This window comes from Lycium ferocissimum, chromosome 6 (assembly GCF_029784015.1).
Source record: "Lycium ferocissimum isolate CSIRO_LF1 chromosome 6, AGI_CSIRO_Lferr_CH_V1, whole genome shotgun sequence".
NCBI lineage: Eukaryota > Viridiplantae > Streptophyta > Magnoliopsida > Solanales > Solanaceae > Lycium > Lycium ferocissimum.
This window is the reverse complement of record NC_081347.1, coordinates 21462375-21485005: the sequence shown is the minus strand read 5'-3', so window position 1 is coordinate 21485005 and position 22631 is coordinate 21462375. Positions and strand designations below refer to the sequence as shown.

General features: G+C 35.3%; 3 protein-coding genes and 1 long non-coding RNA gene across 8 annotated transcripts; 1 reads left to right on the top strand and 3 right to left on the bottom strand.

The window, feature by feature from the left end:
- Window positions 1-1300: 1300 nt before the first annotated feature.
- LOC132060726 (uncharacterized) lies at window positions 1301-2433 on the bottom strand. The gene is made up of 5 exons (XR_009415993.1): window positions 2314-2433; window positions 2141-2238; window positions 1908-2006; window positions 1744-1821; window positions 1301-1670 (listed from the first exon to the last, which is right to left on the bottom strand). It is a non-coding gene; the product is annotated as an uncharacterized LOC132060726 (long non-coding RNA).
- A 33-nt stretch (window positions 2434-2466) lies between these two features.
- On the bottom strand, window positions 2467-3414 carry LOC132060725 (serine/threonine-protein phosphatase 7 long form homolog). The gene is made up of 2 exons (XM_059453680.1): window positions 2992-3414; window positions 2467-2897 (listed from the first exon to the last, which is right to left on the bottom strand). Exons 1-2 carry the CDS (start codon window positions 3406-3408, stop codon window positions 2772-2774), a joined length of 543 nt encoding a protein of 180 aa, XP_059309663.1. The 5' UTR covers window positions 3409-3414; the 3' UTR covers window positions 2467-2771.
- Window positions 3415-10105: 6691 nt separating this feature from the next.
- On the top strand, window positions 10106-16466 carry LOC132059498 (uncharacterized). 5 transcript variants are annotated; one of them, XM_059452117.1, is made up of 6 exons: window positions 10106-10232; window positions 10440-10483; window positions 12547-12834; window positions 13010-13106; window positions 14427-14535; window positions 16099-16466. In XM_059452117.1, the coding sequence occupies exons 3-6, from the start codon at window positions 12625-12627 to the stop codon at window positions 16175-16177; spliced, it is 495 nt and encodes a 164-aa protein (XP_059308100.1). In that variant the 5' UTR covers window positions 10106-10232; window positions 10440-10483; window positions 12547-12624; the 3' UTR covers window positions 16178-16466. The 5 variants fall into 5 exon arrangements, with proteins under 5 accessions (XP_059308100.1, XP_059308099.1, XP_059308101.1 ...); XM_059452116.1 differs by lacking the exon at window positions 10440-10483 and having other exon boundaries at window positions 10112-10232; XM_059452118.1 differs by lacking the exons at window positions 10106-10232; window positions 10440-10483 and adding an exon at window positions 11375-11822.
- Window positions 16467-17217: 751 nt separating this feature from the next.
- Window positions 17218-22425, bottom strand: LOC132059497 (ras-related protein RABH1e-like). Its single transcript, XM_059452115.1, has 6 exons — window positions 21933-22425; window positions 21108-21178; window positions 19258-19346; window positions 18931-19042; window positions 18212-18302; window positions 17218-17600 (listed from the first exon to the last, which is right to left on the bottom strand). The coding sequence occupies exons 1-6, from the start codon at window positions 22047-22049 to the stop codon at window positions 17457-17459; spliced, it is 624 nt and encodes a 207-aa protein (XP_059308098.1). The 5' UTR covers window positions 22050-22425; the 3' UTR covers window positions 17218-17456.
- Window positions 22426-22631: the final 206 nt, after the last annotated feature.

Below are 22631 nucleotides of genomic sequence, written 5' to 3'. Positions count from 1 at the left end.
TTAATATTAACTTGAACTTCTAAAACGACAAATAATTTGAAACAACTATTTTTAAAAATCACGATAGATAATTTAAAACGGAGCAAGTAAGAAACTATAGTACTCCCTGTATCCCCAATTTGTGTGGCTTCTTTCACTTTCCCAGATTCAAACTACATGAACTTTGACCAACATTTAAGATGTATTTTTTCACCAAATTGATATGAGAAAAATGCAACATATAGTACTTTTCGTGTGGTTTTCAAATATATAAATTAATCTTAACATATCAAGTTAATCTAATCCAATTTAACTTTAAAGCATTATATTGACTCTCAAAATATGAAATGTCCCAGATAAATTAAGACCGAAAGAGTACTTATTTTCCAAGAAATTCCTTGAACACGTTTTCCTTCGTACCAAACACACCCTCAGTCACTTAAGTCACATGCAGGATTTAGCACAGACTTAAAAGACTTGGAACAGTAGACAAACCCGTGAGTAGCCCATAAGGCACCAGAAAATTTGACTTGATAGTATTGTCTCTACTCTCTCTTTCCCATTCCAGCAGTGTATATGCAACTAATAAACTCAAGGAGTTGTTCGTACTTATTCACAACTCATAAGCAACTTGTATATATTAAATTGACTACCAGACAAATCTTGTACTACCTGCTTGCCTTGCCCCCACTCAAGATTCATCCTCCCCATCCTTGTCCTCCAAATTGCACTCTTCCTCTTCCTTTTAGAGTCCGGAACCAAAATGCCCCAAAAAAAATCATTTTGAACCAAAATATTCCAACAAAAAAAAAATATATTAAAAGTACGCTTTAAATAAAGAAAATGTACTGCGCTAAAGCACTTAACCGTAACGGTCTCGTTAAGTGCTTTAGCGCATTATTTTACTGCGCTATAGCAATTTCTCTTTCTGCTATAGCGCAGTAAAATACTGCGCTATAGGACTCCACCATTTTCCACAAACAGCCTCTTATTACATTTTCACTCCTTTTTACGTAGTTTAGCTGTATATTTATCATGCTTTGAGACTCCGGAACTTCAATATTTTATATAGAATCCTACTTATATTTGTACAATTAATAAGATAGGCTCAATACATTAAGAATACGCAATACTTTGGATTGTCGTTTTAGTGGTTGAAAAGTCTTCGTCTTTTTGTTTGAAGACTTGTAGTCATTAGCTTTACGTTATTTATCTTTTAGGGCTTCGTCTTATTTTTAAATTAATGCTTAACTTTATTTCGAATGTGTCACCTTTTTTTTTTTTATTATCAATTTAGGATGTGAAACTATAAACAATAATAAAGACTAAGATAATATTTATAAATATGTAAAAAAATATATAATATTTATGATAAACTGTACAACACTAATGTATATACACTATCGAGGATGGGTCCCACATGTAGTATGCCGGAGACTACCCCTAGGCCTAAGGCTCATACCATTCCCACCGCCCTCGCCATCGTCTCCATCGCCCTTTTTCCTCTTAATAACCGGGCGCTCCAAGTCATGATCATCTCATCTTCCCCTGGCCCGTGCGCCCTTGACTAGAATGTACTTCTTCTTGGGATCTGGTCCCGCTCGCACGGGCAGAACCTCATCATGACCTGGGTCTGGAAACTCGGACTCTTCCTCGTCAGGAGTTGCCACCGCGGGCGCCGAAGGATGAACCTAAAAAATATATAATAATTAGTACCATTTCTTATTTATATTGAATCCATTAACGTTTGTTGAATAATCAAACCTGTGTGTCAACGGGCGCCTGAGTAGGCTCCTGAGATGGGTCTGGTGGTGAATATGAGGTAGTCTCCTGGACGAGATGCTGTTCAAAGTCCAAGTAAAGGTTATAAAAATTAAATAAATATTTACCTTATATTGAATAAAATTAATTTTAAGTAAAAAACTTACATGCGCCTCGGTAGTCTCATGAGAAGGCACCTCTGCCTCGACAGGCTGATGAGAATGCTCCTGAATGGGTCGCTCCTGTGGACCCACTGGCGCCGAATCCTAAAATATGAAAGAAAAAAAAAACGAAATAATAAGTAACATACATATTTAAAATAAGTACTTTAAATAATCAAATATGTATATTAAATATTGACCTTATATTGAATAAAACAAATTTTAATAAAAAAGCTTACCTGTGGCTCGACAGTCACATGGGAAGACACCGCTGGCTCGGCAGACTCATGAGAAAATGCCTGAGTGGGTGGCTCTGGTGGACCCGCTGGTGCCGAATCTTAAAATATAAAATATTACTAAATAATGAGTAACATGTATATATATAAATAATTTAAATGAAAAAATAAGTAACCGGGATCAAACACTCATCAAAGTCAAGAATCCTGGCTCCCTCTAAATTCCTCACAGGCCGCTCATCAGCTAATGAAGCGCGTAACGCCGCCCAATCAACGTTATCACGCTCCTCCATGTATGCGTTACGCTCGGGCGCGATGAAGACATATCTCAGCAAGTAAGAGCGCCGGCGTAAACGTAGGTGAGCCTCCAGGTGAGCTGCCACCAGCTTGGAACGGCTGCAGATGGACTAGACCGTGAACGCCCTCTAGAATGGGATCGGCCTCATCCGCCTCATCTACTAGATGGTGTCCTCCACCACCAGGTCCTCTAGCAGCAGCATCGCGTCCTCTACGGGCACGACATCCTCCGGCAGCACGGCGTCCTCTGCCAGCACGGCCTCCTCCTCTGGGAGCACCCGGTCCTCCTCCTGGCACTGCCTGATACTCAGCCTCCGGAACAAGCTCCTTCCTGCGCCTAATCTCTCCTGCCTGTCGGGATACCATCCTCGGATATCCGTACTATATCCAACGCAAGCCCCGCAAGCCCAGGGTAAGGCATATGCTCTAACCCCAAGATGCGTAAACGCTGTACGGCCACCAGCTGCATTTGTGTTCAACAGTAAATTAAAAAAAAAGTTATTTTTTAAAACGTAACAATTAATGCAATTAAATAAATCTAAACACGATAAACTTACCAATGCCTCGTACTGCCCCGCGAGTGCTGAGTATCCTACATCCCTAGGGGAATGCAAAGCTGGGTTGCCGATCAATCGGCGTGTGGTCTGATGATACCAGCTCATGTAATCCTCAATGGGAGTCAAATGGCCGACCACCGCTAAAGTGCCCAACCTGTTTTCCCAACGGTGGAGCTGGACATCCATGAAAGCCAGAAAATCATCATCAACGGCAGCCCGATCGTCCAGCTGGTAGTGTCGGAGCTCATGACGAACGTCAGGGGGTATACTCTGTGTATGCCCAAACTGTCGTAAGACACGCTCGGGCATATGGTCCTCTACGATGTCCAGGTGTATCAATGGACACCGCAACCTCCAAACCCTCTGACCTGCCCTGCAAAAGGCCGGCAAACCATCTAATATAGCAGCGCACGACATCCATATAAATAGTTGCATAACATATAAATACAAATCAGTGATCACCAACTAGAAAAGATGTTTGATTAAATTAATAATGTAAAGTTAAATAGTTTTACCGCATCGTCCGTCATGTGATCAAGCTGGTCCCGGAATGAAAGAATACTGTGGTGCGTATCCACATCCCGGTCAAAACCCGCTATCCACCTCCTCGCATAAGGCATGTCAATTTTGAGGTGATGCCTAGGTACGGGCTGAAAAGGCAGCATCCTCTCCCACGCCCATAACTGTAAGCAATATTAGAAAATACGATTTTTAAGTCGTCGTTTCAAGAGGTTTATCTATATTAAAGGTACGCACACTTAAAATATTACCTGGAGAAGAGCAAAAAATCCACACACATCTCTGACAACACCAATAGACGCTCGGCACAGGCATCTGTAAAGATACGCCAAAACAGCACCGCCCCAGCTGTAGTCTCCCAAGCGGTCCAGATGCTCCAAGAAAACCAAATAACGTAAGCTGACAAAGGCACCCGATGAGTTCGGGAACAAGATGCCCCCGAATATAATAAGCAGGTACAAACGGGCATGACGATCAACATCGTCTGCGAAGTGCCGTCGACAACGGATCCGGACCCTCCAAATAAGTGCGAGTGTGCTAATCGAACCCGAGGCTACGTCGAAATCTCGCCCTTGGCATCAGGCACGAAGTGGGTGAGCCTAGTCAACTCTGTCGCCCACGTCTGACCAGGAGGAGGCTCGTACCGAGTGTATAGTAGCTCTCCATCTACCCGCAATCCAAAGAGGACCTCCATATCCTGAAGTGTAATCGTAGCCTCACCAGTGCAAAGATGGAAGGTATGTGTCTCTGGCCTTCACAGCTCAACCATGGCCGTGATGAGCGCCCAATCATGTTATACCCAACCAACGGACACGCAACGATAGATGCCGCCCCGAAACAATATCTCCAAGACGCGAGGGTGTGGGGGGTGCTCGTGTAAAAGAGTCCACGCTCTGCTGCCTACGGGGACGGAGCCTAGTAGATATCCCATATCTTGCCCATAATAACTCGGACCTATGATTACGCTTGCAAAGACAATGCGATCTATCGGCGGGCCCACGGGTGAACGGCCCGGCCTCGGGTGAACGAGCGGGCCCGGGGGAACATCGGGCCCGGGGGAACATTCGGATCCATGAAAGAGTTCGATGCTTGTACAAACTAAATTAGTCATTATTCTTGAAATGAAAGATAAATTATATTAACTAATTAATAATTTGTAGGGAATATGTGAATTATGTAGTATTATGTCTTGTGAATAATTAACATGGGATATGCAGTAAATTTAATATGTGATAGTAAGGACACATATATGATGGCAAAGACTTTTAAGTTAATTACTTTTGAATTATGTGATGGCAAAGACTTTTTAAGTTAATTAGTTTGGGAATCGAAATTCAGCAGTAATATTTATTTAGAACTCTATTTTGAATATGTGATATATTTTTAGTTGACCAAATAGCCAACACAACTACGATAAAATTAGACTAAAAGAGTATATTCGTTGACCACATATTTTCCTACAAACTTTACATTTTTTTCGTTAACTTATGTATTTATGAAAAGAAGAACTTTAACTATTCTTTTTTAGATAATCTTTTTTTATTTAACATATATATTCACGCTTTTAAAATAATATAGATTAACAATTCATAATCATATACAACTTGTTTGGATGGTTGTTACCTATTGTATTATATTATGTTGTTAGTTTAAATAAAATGTTTGCTTTGATTGTTACTTTAATTTTATTGTTATGTAATGACGAAAGGTCCTATTTTATGTAACCACTGATTTGATCATATACAATACAACACAATACGATACATTATGAAACAATATACAACAATCATCCAAACAAAGTGTTAACAATATAATAATTTATTACCAATCAACTTCTTTCAATTCATAAACAATAGTTAACAACTAATAAATTCATAATCAATATTTAACAAATAATCAATTAACAAAAAAATAATTCATTAACAATTCATAAATAATTAACAAATTAACAACTCATAAACATATAACAAATTAACAATTCATAAACATTTAACAAATTAACAATTCATAAACATTTAACAAATAATGAATTAAACAAAAAAAAAAAAATTGGAACAGTGGCAAAAGCCACTGCCCAGTCGAACAAGAACAAAAAAAAACATTGATTTTTTTTTTGATGGAAAATAGCAAGGATTAAATGTTAAGCATGCTTAGAATATAATGTATATAACAAAATAATAACAAAAGTTCATAGTAGAAAACCTTAATCGAAGATTTTTTATAGAGTTATTTTAATCGAGTTGTACGCCGCTTTTTTCCAAAATTCGAACTTAGAATCTTGCTCCTTGACTTGAATATACCGATAATCTAAACTTTCCGGATGAAATTTAATAGAAAATGACGTTTTTGGATGTGGGGACCACCTCGGTTTTGCCTCTAATGGCGTTTTCAAATATATTTTTTTTGCCACTGGAGGGACCAGTGGTGGAACCCGACGGGTTTAAGTTGAGTCCTATAGCGCGATATTTTAACTTGTGCTATATGGAGAGAAAATTGCTATAACGCGATGAAATAATGCACTAAAGCACTTAACGAAGTACATTACGGTTAAGTGCTTTAGCGCATATTTTCTTGCGCTAAAGGTAATTTTGTAACATTTTTTTGTTGGGGTATTTTGATTCAAAATGGTTTTTTGGGGGGCATTTTGGTTCCAGACTCTTCCTTTTCTATTCTAGGTTTTTCCTTTGATGGCCTCTGTATCATAAACGGATCCAGAATTTGAATCGGTTAGATTTGACTTTTAAAATTCGTAATTAGCATTAAAGTAACTGTACTTTTGAAATTAGTGCGCAGTTAAGAGTTTCTCTAAGAATATTTAAGATTTAATATCTATTTATAAAAATAAATTTTGACCTATATATGTAGAATAATTTCCTGCCTACACAATATAATTTTTCGACGAATGAATCACCCTTCCATCTATGTGGCTTTGTTTGAAATTATGAATTCATAATAAAATAATGTTTGTAAACATTTTGTGATTTTTTCGCGCACACACAATGATGTCAAATTATTTCAAATGTCCCACAGCATGAAAAGAGTGTCATGATAATTGAAAAATATGGAGTATTATTTACAACAACAACAACAAGCCCAGTAGAATCCACCATGTGGGATCTGGGGAGAGTAGAGTGTCTGTGACCTAACCCCACACAGGAAAGGTAGGGCGGGCAAATTTGTTCCGAAAGACCCTCGGCTCGAAGAGGAAAACAAGAGGAAAACAAGACAAAAGGTCAGATAGAGCCAAACATATCAAAAACAATATGAAAACGAGGAATAACAAAAGCGAGAAAGTCATGGTAGAAAGGAGCATTAACTACCATAGATAAATAAGATAATCAAAGTACAAAGGCCCAACAAATATAAGCAGAAATTAAATGCAGAAATCAAATGGCAATAAACGAATGAGCAAAACTACAACTACTATGGTGGAAGGATAAGAACCTACCTTCTATCCTATCTGTCTAGTCCTCCACAACCTTCTATCTAGGTCGTATGCCCTGTAAAATTTGAATGGAGTATTATTTAAAAGAAAGTAATTTTGGATTGATGCAAGACTTGTAAAATTTATCATAAACTTCTTCCTAATTTTAGTGATCACGAAAATAGGAAATATTAAAGATGTTTATTGCACTAAAGGTTTCAGTTATTTCTCCTTTGTTTGATGTATTCTCCTATCATAGTTATTTTATCTTTTTGTTTCTCTTTTTTTTTTTTTTTTTTTTTAATTACAATATTTATCTCTTATACATTGGCATATATTATATACGTCATTAACTAGTTAATTAAACAAGAGAACATGTTCCGGAGCTTCAATTGCTAAACTATGAAAGCAAATTAGCTTCAAATTTTCAATAACAAAATTTAGGTTATTGTCTACGTATTCCACAACAATACAGTCTGATCAATTTGAAAATTTCAAATTTATATTGAGCTTACATTGGGCGAACAACAAACCAACACGAAGCATTATAGACTTGGTTGTTTTCTCTTTTGGAGAATACTCCCTTCAATAATGCATATAAAAACTAGAAATATTTATATTCTATCTTTTTATTTTTATTTTTGTGGAATTATAATTAATACTGCACCAAACTCCAACTTTGGGGGGGGGGGGGGGGGGAGGGGGGGGTGACGGGAGGCAAAAGAATAGACATGTAAATAATAACACCCCATGCTATAATAACTTAATATGAACAAATTTATATACTGGTAGTGTAGTGTAGGGATCTAATAGCTCAGTTGGGTGGCTCCCTGAGCTCTCACATTGTTAGTGAGGGTTCAAATCCCCATATTGTAATTCCCTTCCCCATTTCCCTTTTCCCTACAGAAAAAAAAATACTGGTAGTGCGTAAAAAAAATTCAACACTATAATTATATTTTAGTTTGTTTTTGCATATCATCTGTCTCACTCCAACTCTTTTTAATGACTTTTTAGGTTGTAACACATATTTATACGTTTAGTTAATTAATTACATTAATTAAAGGGGTTTTGACTACTACATACTCTCTCTTTTTTGTTTTTGTTTTTTTTTTGGTTTTAAATCTTGGAAAGCACTCCTCTTTAATATACGACTTCTATTCTCCTATGAAATGTAAACAATAATTCAAAGAACTTTTAAAAATTTGGTCATATAATTTAAAGTCAATCCCACTTTACCCCCTGACATTTAAGGGTTGGGGAAAGTACCCCCTCCACATATTGAATGGGAATGATAACCCCCTTATGCAATATTTTCCGGTGAGATTTTTTTTTATTTTTTAAATAAAGATCTTTTTTTTTTCTAGAATTAAATCACAAAAATAGATAACTCTTATTATTTTAATTCCCATTCACCTATTCCGCTGAGAATAATATACTTATCTTTTAGGATATAACAACTACTTGAATAATTTGTTAATAAATTTCAAGCTGTGCGTCATTCGTTTTATCAATAATTTTTCATACCACATGTTAATAACAAATGTTCTATCAATATTTTTTCATCCCTAATTTTAATTGGTTGGATATAATTGGTGTTTGAAGTTCTAGAATTTTGGAAAAAAGTTCATATGAGTTAAATTTTGAAAAATTGTTGGTTTTCTCTTCAAGAGCTAAGTTATTTAGGACATATACCGGACATCTTTCACCATATGATACTTCTATTTAGGACATATATAAATTTCATTCAACGTGTGATTTTTATGTCAAATTACAAATTTTGGTAAAATTCTATTCTCTGTCCCAATTGGTATGAAAACTTTGACTAGATTAAATTTGTGGTCTAAAATATATTATAAGATATGACTATAAATCATCTTATTAATAGCGAAATGAAAATTTTAAAATTAAATTAATCCCTCCGGTTTCAAAATAAGTGTTCACTTAGCCTTTATCACACCATTTAAGAAAATACTAACTCCTGACTTGAAATTTATTAACAAATTATTGCAAATAGTTGTTATATCCTAAAAGATAAGTATATATTTTCAACGGAATAAGTGAATGAGATAATAATAAGAGTTATATATTTTTATATTTTAATTCTAGAAAGAAAAAAAATCTTTATTCAAAAAAAGAAAATTCTCATCGGAGAATATTACATAAGGGGGTTATCGTTCCCATACAATATGTAGAGGGGATATCGTTTCCCAATTTTTAAATGTTAGGAGGGTAAAGTGGGATTGACTCTATAATTTATTATGACAAAGTTAAGTTAGGAACAAAAAAATAATATTTTCTCAATTAAAAATGTCACTTAGTTTGAACTATTTTTCAAAGCATCAAAAAGTCATTTAAAAAGGATGGAAAGTATTTAGAGAAAATGATAAAAATGGTTCCACAAGTTTGAAGGTAGGTTCCAAATAATCCCTTATGTATGCACTTTACAGTTTTGGTCCTTTAAGTTTTTCAAAAGTTAACACTTTTAATCCCCGTCACATATTTAATCAAACTCTCTGTTAATTTTGACGAGAACTATGAAAAAAAAGAAGAAGAAGAAATCAATGAGAATTCAATTTAGAGATACAATTTTTGTAGTTTTTGATACTTTTAATTTATTTCAAGAGTCTGATGTAATTTTTTTAGGCGTAGTTTATGTTATTTCTTTTAATATCGCTTAGTATGTAATGTAACTTTTTGTGTTGCATATCGTAGGATTTGATTAGACTTTCTTGGTGTTTATAATTAAATCTTTTTCTTCCGTCAAATCTAACATACATAGTTTCGTTAATATTTTATGGAGACTAAAATTGTTAAATTTTGTCAAACTTAAAGAATAAAAAATGATAAGTGCATACTTAAGAGATTATTTTAAACCTACCCTCAAACATAAGAGACCATTTCTGTCATTGTCTCTATATTTTTAAATTTAAAAGATATGATCGTATAAATGTTTTCGTTTTTTAAAAGTGTGATTAATTAAAATGAATATATACACAAATGTGATTAAAGGAGGTGAGAAGGTCAATTTAGTCCAAATCTAAATCAGGAAAAAGATGTTTGTCGTGATCATCAATGTCGTGTTCAGGAGCTTTCCTGGCATATCACGCCCCCACCCCCACCCCCGCTCTACTTCTTTGAAATACCCCCCTTTTTCTATGTAACGTTCCACATTCCACCCCCACTCTCTCTGGATTTACACAGACGCACACAACATTATAATGCAGTTGAGGAAATAGAGAGAACACTCTCAAATCTGCGTTTTGGTTTTGTAACAATGGCGGTCAATTCCAGCCAAGAGGTGAGGAATGATATATAATGCGTTATTCGAATCAATTCACTTTTCTTAAACAGTACGCTATGTTTTATTCGAATCAATTCTGTTTTTCTTTTTTCTTTTTCAGTAATGTAGCCTGCATTGTGCAATTTATTTGTTTGAAATCTGTAATCTGAGTGCATTTACGGACAGTTAACTTTCATTTCTGTTTAAATTTTTTTTTTCCGGTAGAAATTATGAAGATATGACTTTCTCAAACAGTGACAACGGTTGCGGTATTTGAGTCAATTGTTTTTTCTTAAATAGTACTCAATTATTTGAATCAATTGATTTTTTTTTTTGGTTCAGTAATGTATTGTGCTGTTGTCGTTGTTTTCTGGTGTTCGGATTGTGAGGCAATTTATCTGTTTGAAATATGTAATATGAGTTCACAATTTACTGTCATTTTTTGTAAAAATTATGAAGATACGACTTTCTCAAACAGTGATAGCTGTTGCGATATTTGAGTCAATTTCTCCTTTTTTCTCTATGTGATGTAAGCTGCTTTGTACTCCGTCCTTGTTTTGTGTTACGTTTCATTTTTTGTTTTTTATAAGGAATTTTGCTTTCCCTGATGCAATTAATCTACTTGTAAATGTGAAAGCTAAGTTCATTGTGGTCCTTGAATGTACAGTGGGCTAGATGCTTATACCTGTCATTTCTGACTTATGAAGATAAGAATATTTGCAACTACTGCAAATAGTAATGTGACAATTTGATGTTCTCTTTTGAGCTTTTTTTTTTTTTTCTAATTCTTTTGTGTAGATTAAGCTGCATTTCGATGTTTTCATTGTTTCGTGAGTCGGATACTTATTTATTTTCTGTTGGAATTTCACCCTGTAATTCATTCAACCTGTTATTCAATAAGTTAGCTGAGTTCACTTCAATGCGTTTTATGAATTTTAAGTTCTATGTAGTCTAGCGAATAGTAATTGCGTTGCATATTTTTATTTATTTCTAATGAAAGTTATTGAGATACAGTTGGAAATATGAAAGTTTGTTATTGGAGCAAGTGTTGGTGGTTACAATCATAAATGTTGTGGGATTGCATTTTAGAGTAGATGTGTCTTTAAAGGAACTTCTCTTTTCTATTATTTTTCTCTTGTTTCATCAGCAAAGTGGTGGTCATAAGTTGAGGCAAGTTTCTATTCGCTAGACTACATTAAACATTAAAAACTCTTTGGACACTATCTGAGATTATTCAGCTTTCAGTATTTTATCTAGGCTTGGATGGTTTTCTTGCACCAATTGAGTTTTGAAAAAAGTTAAAATTCTTGGTCCTGTCTCTAGATATTCTTTGTTTGTGCAGTCTATTTGTTTTGTTTTATATTCTGTCACCATTTAATGCCAACTGGCGATGAAGCTAAAATGCAAGTCCTACATTTTGATGCTTTTGTCATTGCTGAAAGTAGGGACCACTGAACCAAACATTTGATTGGCAAGTCCTCTGATTTGGCGTGAAAGATTTTATTTGTTTTGTCTTTAATTTTGGATTTTCATTCTAAAAGATGAACAAGGGCAGCAGCAGAGTTATCTACCATAGCTGTCTAGTTCTTAACAAGAACCGTCTACTAAGTAATTCCCCATATTTTCTAGTTGAACGTAGAATGCCCATTTTGTTTCTTATCGGTGTTGGAAGTGAGGTTAATAAAAGTATTATAGAGTTGATTCATAACCACAATCAAAAGCCTCTTGGTGATGGTTCAGTTCTTAAGATCACATCTTGGTTTTGCATAACAGTTGAAAGTGTATCATTTTTGCTTTAGCGAGTTAATATGATGTCCTTCTTTCCATATCATTTAGAAGTACAATATGATGTTTGCTGTCACATTTTCACTTAACGACTTGAACTGAATCTACCATAAGGTAAATTTTTTATGTGCCAAGGAGAAATTGTCATGGCTTACATGCGGCTTAAACCTTTTAGTACTAAGATATCATGTTATAAAGTCCCTCGTCCAAACAACAAGAAGTGCCATGTTATATTAGTTAATGGAGAAAGACTTAAAGGAGAATGCATCTTGTGCTTTTTGTAGCTGTAGGACATTGCTACCATATTGTATGTGCTATTAACTTCCTTTTGGAAGTAGGTAATATTTCTTATGTTTCTGCTATTTTTCTATGTGTGCTTTCCTAATCACCCAAATTATCTATTTAGAAATTTTTTACCCAGTCTGTTTTTCCCAATTAATGAGTACTTATTTGGTGTGATATTTCATCATCATATGTGCTTTTCTATTCATAACTATCTTTTCAAATTCTTTTATTTGTGAAGTTACATTAATTATTTCTATTTCAGCAAAGCCAAGGTTCCCTGAATGTTGTTGAATTACCTGACGAAGCAACCACAGGCCCTCTGTGTGAATCACATTTAGATATGGTGAACCTATCAAACCTAAATCTTGTGAAGACTCCAATTTCAATGGACGCCCAATCAAATGGCGGAAACCATGCCAACCTGAAGAATGATAGCGCAGATGGTTATGGCTCATATTGTTTGGCCATAGATATTGAGAAACCAAAATTTGAGGGACCTAAATCCACTGAGGAAATGAGTGGGAATGTTAAGACGGATGATTGTATATCTGTAAGTGCCTTTTATGAATTTAACAATTTAACATCATCACATGGGAGGACGTTAAATTTTGCATTTCTATAGGGTTCTTTCTTGCTGTGCTTTTTCCTATTTTGGTATCATTTTGTTCTCTAATTAAGATTTTGTCAATGTAATGCTGAGCATCAACAAATTGATGGTATTTCAGAGGATGTTTCAGAGAGAAATTTCATCACTGATGGGAGGGAAGTTCATGCAACTCCTGATGAATAACAGCTTTGAGCTGCCCAAATTTGCTTGGAAAGGTAGACACTGTTCTGCAATCACTCTGATATTCATTTCCTAAATGAATTTTCTTTTTGATGATACCTGTTCTCTTTACTCAGTAGTTTTCTTTATCATGTTCTGAAATACATTTCATCAAATAATGCTGAGGAATACAATTTACCAGTTACAAAAAAAAAAAAACAAAAAAAAACAAAAACATTTCATCAAATTTACTAAACTCAATTGGATGCTTCTATGGAGCTTGAACCCTGCCAGAGGATCGTCATATATATATATATATATATGACTAATTGTTCAGAAATACTCAAAACACAAAAACTATTTCTTCAGGGAAGGATGACAGATCTGGTTGCTATTTGGTGAAATAATTGAGACATGTAACAGTATCTAATTCTCATGAATATATACACATGCTGGTTAAGAAAGTAGAAGAATTCTCTAAGAATTAGTGCATTCTCCATAAATAGCTTTACTGGATACTTGTGGATAACTTCTGTGATTGACTCTTCTTCAGTTTCCAACTTCAAGCCTCTTTTATTATTTTTCATAATAATAGCATGAATGGCGACATGAAGTACATAATGACACGTAACTTTGCTATGTTGTATTGTCAATGATATTCCTCTTGAGTGATGTGAAAGCTGAAACTTGCCACATTAACCTACTCCCAAATCTGTAATCAAACACCTACTTTTTGCCCTTTCCTGTGTTATCAAGTGGGTTGCGTGAGGGTTCCTAGTGCATACTTTGAAATCCAGTTGCTAAAGTTCTTTTTGCAGTTGTATAGGATTCTGCCTGTAAAATCTTGTTCACCCAATTAATTACATTACAAGTTCAATATCTCAAAAGTGAAATATAATCGGCTTACCACGTGCATGAAGGTGCCCCATAAATCAGTTCTTTTTATTTCCTGAAGAGTTCTCTACAGATGAGAATGCTTGATGCTGTTCCTAGACCAACCACTTGTCATTTATAGGCTATTAATCCAAATATGTGTTTTAGTATGGTATATTATCATATATACTTACTGATGAAAAGAAAATTATCACTAAAGTTAGCCTTTGCAAGTTGCAACTGCTTTGATTATTCAGCATCAGTAGTTCTCGGTGGTTATCCTATCTTCTATTGAGTTGAGTTGTTGATAGCGTCCTTGTAATAAAAGTGCAAGTAAAGGTTTAATAACTTTCCAGTTAACTGAAAAAGGTTCCTTACCTCATATCAGACCAGATTTATCTCTGATTATAACCTTAAACCTTGGAGCTACCTATTGTACATATCGAGCTTAAGTTGTACAATGAGATAAAATGTTCACAAGTGTTTCTTGTTTCATATGGCAGATAAATGTTTGACCGAGAAGGTATACGATACACCTAGCAACAGATTGAGAAAATACAAGCGCTCTGCATCTTTTAATTCAAGAAGAGTTGTTCTCCTTTTCTCATTCCTGTAAGTTTGATCCCTGAAACTGTTCTTTTCATGTTATGATTCTTTCCTTTTTGGTTCTAAAAGCATTACATTTATTACTAAAGTTATATTCATTTCTCGTGAGCTGTTAAGTCGATGCAGTTTGTGGATGTAAATCATCTAAATTTTAACACTAATTCCAGGAAATAGATGATGATAATGAGTTGTCCTGTGCACACATCTGCATGAATGAATATGGAACAAGTATTGCACAACCAACCGTAATTATTGAGGGCAGAAATATTTAACCAAGCTAATGGTTTTGAAAACTGTATTTGCATTGCTTGTCATCCCTTGATTTAAAAATTGCAGGCTACAACTGCCTGTAAATGGTAGACTGTAACATGGTATTTTTTTTTTTTTTTTTTTGATGACATGGGAACCCACAGCCGCTACCCTTCGGGCGCGCACAGGGTAAAGACTGTAACATGGTTTCTCAATGAACAAATGGAACTTTCAAGTTCTATGCTCCCTGATGATAAGGTTAAAAGGATGTGGTTGATGTTGTTTATTACAAAGAGGCAGGGTTGCTTTTATTCTGGGGTTTGGCAGGGTGGAGGCGTTATTTGGTCATTAGATCTTGACTTACGGTGTTTAGACAGCTTAATGACCTGGGGGTGGGGGTGGGGGTGTTTGGGGGGGGGGAAGGTATGATAAGGGGTATGATTTATTTGTTTCTTCAGTTGAGAAGTTAGGAAGGGGGACTATATACTGGTTTGCTAACCATGAAATAAAGTAGCCTATTCCAAAGGAGGAATAGTCATTAATCAATAGGTTCCTAATTGCATTGATTTCTTTGTCAGAACCTACTAATCAGAGTTGAATGCAGATATTAAGAGGTCGTCTACTATACGAAGTGTTCTCTTCTATTTTTCCTGATAGTCATAAGTTGATAGGCTAATCTCTAGAGATCGCTCTACCTGGAAAAATGCTGAGAACATGCATTGATTACTTATTTATCTATTTGTGAAAGAAAATACGGATGAGAAAAATCATCTGGACATCAAAAAGAATCAATACAGATTAGGTGCTCATCACAGTCTCTACTGAAGATTCATTGTAATGGATAAACATTCTTGAAAGAAAACATACATGGTATGGCTATGGGGCACAGAAGCATAATTGTAAGTATCTGTAAGGATGAGTTAATTGGAAATTAGGTGATAGAAACGTTAGTTCATTCTGTTCCCTTATTAAAAAAAATGTTGATTCTTTCTGGTTGTTGTCTGTCTTCTTGGAGGAAACAAATATGCCTCTAAGAATAATTGGAGCCTAAAAAGAAATAAGGGAAGACTTCTTTATATATAGAAAAGGTCGTTATATCGACAGTCTTGTTAATATAACTTATATATCCCTACTACATTTTGGCTAATTAGCAGCGACATTCTTTTCAAATTAAGTGTGAGTATGTTGTAGATATTCATGCAACTTTAGCTACATGACCTCCTTTGATCCATAATATGCATATTTCTTTTGGCTTCAGTTGCTATTTTAGTTATAGCTTCTATATAGCTAGCAATTGACCAAAGTCTCTTCCTTTTCCAGGTCAAGCGTGGGGACAATCATACTCATTTTTCTTACTCTAAGAGTTAGAATGAGTGGTGATTGGGCTGCTAATGTGTAGCATCTGCTTCTCTATCTTCCTGTCACGCCCATCATTTGTGAAAAGAGTTTGCTAGGTGTACACCTTTTAATGAATATCTTTCTTGATTGTATTTTTCTTTAATTTTCAATGAGTAGGTATCCTTCGTCATCTGTACATAAAGTTAGCAGTTAGAACTTAGTATACAAGCTGATAAATTTGATGCATATTGTTCTCTATTTTAAGTTGCTTTTTTTACTTGTTCCTTCCTAATAACAAACCCACTGGTAAAATATATTGGCAAAAATAGTCCTTTTTGTGAAACCAATAATCATTCGTACTGTTCTTCCTCTAGCTCTAGCTGCTTCTAATGATTGGTTAGCTCATCAACTTAATGTTGAGAATGCCTTCATATATGTCACTCTTAATGAACTAGTATTACATGAAATGATCTACTGGTTTGGTTCACTGAAACTTCTCTCATCATGTTTGCCGGTTGAATATAGCTCTCATATAGCTTGAAATAGACCTCAAAGTTGAAGGTATGGTACTTTCTTCTTCAAGTAGAATGGATGGCTGCTCCTTTTTGTATTCAGAACTAGAAATGTCATTGCCACTTATTTCTATGTCCGTACAAGTATATTGAAGATCCTCTTCGACGTGCTGATCTTTGGTATTCCCAAGTCTGTCTCTATCCCTCTTTCTTTTATGTCCCTTCACACCGCTGATTTTCCTCAATTTTCTAATCCCACTCTATTATCGACGTTTTGTTGGAGGTCTTCAGTATTTCTATCATCCTGATTGTGTTCTCTTAAATCAAGTGTCCCGGTTCGTGTACCTTCCCTTTTGGATGTACGTTACACTGCTGGAGAAGAATCCTAAACAAAAGCAAAAGCTTCTGGTGTTTGAGATTGAGATCTCAAAGGTTAAGTGCCAATCACATGTTTTTGTCACCAATAATAAGAAGAAGAAGAACAAGGTGACCATCAAAAGTGTTTCAAAAAGCGTACAAGTCTTTAACAGACTGAAATGGTCAACTTTCATTGTAAATTCAGCACCAGATAATGGCCAAAAAGAACTGAATTCCTGAAATAGGAAAGAATTAGGAAAGCTCATACAAAATATGAACACATTAACAAAGTGCATCTTCAATGGTTTCCTACTCTCTCAGAATCATCAGGACTTGTACAAACTGACTGTCGAAAACCTCATATAATCTAAGAAATTAGCTAACTGATCACCCTAATAATAACTGGATGTAACTGCATCTTCCTGAATCCAACTTCTTTCTCTCTCCCCCCTTCCAACTTAAGTACAAAATTTAGCATGCACAACCTCCTCCTTGCTGCTCAGTGCTAGATGTATTTGTTGTAGGCTTCAAATTCACATCGACCATATCGTCTGATTTTGTCGATGATAGGTTCTCCATCCCTGGTAAAGCAGCAGCAATTTTCCGAAATAGAGGCTGCAAATTTCAGTTCATTTTTTATAGGTCATGCTATTTCAACCCCTAAAAGGAACAAGAAAAAGGAAGATATCTTTTGTGCAAACAACAACAAATAACTAGTCTCAGTCTAAACAAGTTGAAGTCGGGTATATAAATGCTCACTGACTGTGATTCTCCATTTATATTCATCTCAGGCCAACATTATGCAAAATAAAAATAGTTACTTAACAAGTTCTCCATATTTACTACTAACATAAACATCTCTGAAATGGCTAAAAGACGGGTGGAGCCACACCAGTGGCTAAGGGTTTGTCAGAATCCAGTAGTTTTGACTCAAACATGTATTTATGTTAAAAATTACATTTAATATGTACATATAATCTATTAAGAAGCAAGTAAGTAAAAATAATTGTGGTTCAGAACTCATAAGCCAAAAAACCCGACTCAGCCTCTGCTAAAAGACTCCTAGAAAGCATAGGATCTAACATACTAACATGACTAAAACATGTAGTTTATCCAAAAGGCCAAAAGAAATAAAAGAGTTTTGCACAGTCAATATGGTTCATCCAAGGGCCAAAAGAAATTTAATCAAAACTGCAAAAGGCAACATAGAATGTGTATATACATACCTTGATATTGAACCCAGCTTTAGCACTAGTTTCTATATGCATTACTCCAAGTTCACGAGCCTTAGCATCTCCTTCTTCTGTGGATACTTGCCTATTTAATTCAAACAGCAAAAGAATCACTATCAAAGAAGTTGAAAATATTAACATCTCATTGCAGAAGAATTAAATCCTATTCCCATTTTTATTACTCGCCAAAAGAAGGGTTTTTTTCCACTTTATGGAAAAGAGAAATAGGAACATAGAAGGGAAATATAACGAGAATGGCCGCAAATAACGATCTAGACTAAGAAACTGTCTTAGACCTTCAATATTCCAGGTGTGAAGTTGCACCAGTATTTTTCATCACTATATTACTAGGCAACTTTAGAGAATTTCAACTGAATGCCAATTCTCTAACTACAAAATATTCCTCAGTAGAAGTGAATGCCCAATATTTCTGTCTTAGATAATAAGATTCAAGAGCAAGACCAAATATTACAGTATGGCAGATCCATGATGAATGTGTATGAGTTAAATCTTCAAGAAACTACAAAGCTACGACAGAAACAGATACGGGTTCATGCCAAATGTCAAAAGAAAGCAAGATACCAAATAACTAAACGAAAAGAGCACCTGAATAAGTAGGCATTGCAATAGTCAAGAAGGAATATGTCAAGAAATAAACATCTATCTTGACAACCCTTTGCAAAAAGAAAAAAAAAAAAATCTTGGCAACCCACCTTTTCTCAACAAGATCAGTTTTGTTCCCAACAAGAACGATAATGACATCACTGCCGCGTTCAGTACGTACTTCCTCAATCCACTTTGACGTGTTTAGAAATGATTGGCGGTCTGCAAATGTGATAATTGTCACAAAACTATGTCACGACACAACAAACAAAATGAGTAATCAAATATAAATACCACAGTACATATAGAGAACCATTCCACTATAGACTTCCTTGGGATCTTCTATTCTCACTAGTCCTAGATTTCTTTGAGTAGGCACAAAATGCACAGTTACGTGTGAAAATATTATATCGAGACGATTTTAAGCAATTACTCACTGGCAACATCGTATGCAATCACAGCAACAGAAGAATCTCTAATGTAGCTTGGAATAAGACTCCTAAATCTCTCTTGACCAGCAGTATCCCTGCAGAGGTGCAAGTATTACACCAGGGTAACAACAAAATCGCACATATATTTTACCTTGAGAAAATCAACAGGCGGTTAACAAATTCTGACTAAATCCCACATAACTTGAAGGATACATGGATATCTCTTATATCCTCCAACCATGATCTTGTGCTAACATTTCATGTCTACTGTGCCTGATATGTATTTGATTCTAAATATGCAAATTACTAATTTCTCTACTTGTATCCACTGCAAAGCATGCACTGTTTTGTTTAAGCAGCAAAGCTATCTTTCTGTCCTAGGTGTATCAGTTGGACTAGACATGATCTTCTAGTAGCATTCCGTCATCAGATTGACGAGGATGTCACAAATCGTATTGGAGCGGGATGGATGAAATGGAGGCTCGCTTCTGGCTTTTTGTGTGACAAGAAGGTGCCATCAAGACTTAAAGTGGCGTTTTGTGTGATAAGAAGGTGCCATCAAGACTTAAAAGTCAAATCCTACAGAGTGGTGGTTAGACCGGCTATGTTGTATGGGGTGGAGTGTTGACCTATTAAGAATGCTCATGTCCAGAAGATGCAGGTAGCAGAAATGAGGATGCTGAGATGGATGTGTGGGCATATCAGGAGAGATAAGATTAGAAATGAAGTGATTCGGGACAAGGTAGGAGTGGCCCCTGTTGGACAAGATGCGGGAAGAGAGGTTGAGATGGTTTCTGCATGTGCAAAGGAGATCCGCGGATGCTCCGGTGAGAAGGTAGGAGAGGTTGGCCGTGGTTGGGCTGAGAAGAGGGAGCGGTAGGCCTAAGAAGTCTTGGGGAGAGGTGATTAGGCATGATATAGTGCAGCTTCAGCTTACCGAGGATATGACCCTTGATAGAAGGGTGTGGAGATCGAGCACCATGGTAGAGGGTTAGTCGGGTGTGCACGGATTTCTGTTCCGTACTAGGAGTATTAGTACTTTGTTACGTTTGCGTATTCTTAGTTCCCTAGTACTATCTGATTGCTTCTTTCTCTCTGTTATCTTATTATCTTGTTGCTATTACTGCTTATTATTACTGTTTATTGTTATTGATGCTTTTCCATCTCTCCTTGAGCCAGGGGTCTATAGGAATTAGCCTCTCTACCCGTCACAAGGTAGGGGTAAGGTCTGCGTATGCTCTAGCCTCCCCAGACCCTACTTGGTGGGATTATACTGGGTATGTTGTTGTTATTTTAGACCACAAGATTGGAAGATCTCCCTTTATTTCTTAAACTCCACCCTAGTCAAATTACATCACATATTTTTTTTTTATTCAATCACATAACTTGGGGGCGGAGGGAGTATAACATTTATCAGTCAAATTTATATTCACCTTATTTTGTATCCTTGAAAATTTCAAGCATAAACAAATTTCTTCATTTTATTCCCTTCAACTGATAATTTTCTTGTTTACTTTCAAGTTTCCCTCCTACTAACAGTAACCAAGATAAGATAAATCTACACTTGTGTTCAGAATTTCCCAAAAAAGGAATGGGAAAAAAGTAACAAAAGAAGAAGAAAGAATTGATTTCCTATTACATTTTCTAGCATATCTATACAGGGGTGGAGCTACATGTGTTGAAGGGGTTTCAATTGAATCCTCTTGTTAGAATCCCTAGGTCTGACACTATATCCGTACATAAGAACTTTAAGAAATGAGCATTGCAGCTAGCAAAGTTAGCCGTTAAAGGTTCTTAGCAAAATAACCACAAAATGTAGCTTTATTTAACCTAAGAAATATAAAGAGAGAGCATACCAGAGCTGCAAGCGAACCGTTCTATCTTCAAGATACATTGTCTTTGATAAAAAATCAATACCAATGGTAGCCTGCATAACATAACGAAAAAAATATCATGTAACAAGAAAGCTTGATATAAATATTCGAATGATAAGCTTCAGAAATTACCTTTCATCAATCCAATACGATATACATTCCCTAAGCACTTACATTATTATCAACTTTTAATACTCAAAAAATCATCAAAACACTATTATCAATCTCTCCACCTTCACTGATTATCCTATATCACCTACTATTATACTTACCCAAACATTGAAAATTAAGGGTGTGCTTGGTATGGAGGAAAACATTTTCTAGAATTTTCTCATGTTTGGTTGGTCATTAATTTTGAAGAACATTTTCTTTAGGAAAACAAGTTCCACTTTCCAATGAAAGTAGGAAAAAGAAGTTTCATCAGTGACATTCCACGTTAATTATTTCCTCCCCACCCTCCAACATACCCACCCCATAGCCTCCTTCCCCCCCCCCCCCCCACCCCCATCCTTATAGTGTTTGCCTATGTTATATAAAATGCTTTTGGTATAATATTTTCAGCTTAGTTACCAAACGCCAGAAAATAAGTAAGAAATCCAGTTATTTTTCAGGAAACCTTTTTCCTTCCTACCAAACACACCCTAATACAAAGAAAAACAAAATGCATGAAGGTCCAACAATTGAATTCCCCTAGTACCAAACAGCATTTCATAGAGAAGACAAATCATAGCTAGAAGCAAAAATTTAAACAATTCCAAATTTAGAGCAAAAATGAGAAACACAAAATCAAAAGAGAGAAAGAGGTACCTGATAAGTAGTATCGAATTTATCGTACATGAAGCGAGTAATGATACTTGTTTTACCAACCGATTGATCTCCCAAAAATACCAATTTGTACTTTGCTAAAGGTGACACCACTGCCATTACCTTTTTTTTTTCTTCTTCTTTCCTCTTCTCTCTATGGATTTGTTTGTTACAAATTAAGATGATGAGATCTGAAATGCGGTTGTGGAGAAATGTGGAAAGAGAGAAAATTTGAGGAGGAAATTAAGGGAACATATATATAAATAAAAGAGAAAAAGAGGGACGCTCGAAGCTAGGAACTATATATACCAACGAACTCATCATCATCTATTTATGTCTGCATGTGTTCTTGTTCTTTCATCGTTTGTTCAAACGTATAAGAATTAATCTTGATATAGAACTCTTTGAATTATATTAGTACATCATTTCGTTTGCAGTATGGAACTCTGTACTACTAATATAATCTTGGTATAACTCATGCAGCATTTATTTTTTTGCTTAACTTTGAATATATACTAGAAATCGAAGGATGCATTACTGATAATGATATAGCTTATACTAGAATTTATGTATTAATTTATATAATATTAAATACAAAATAAGATATTCAATAGATGGATAATTGACTATTCATAGTAGCTAAAGACGAAAATATTCTTTACAGTAAGAAATTCTTACATTGTTAATCCACGGCATGAAATA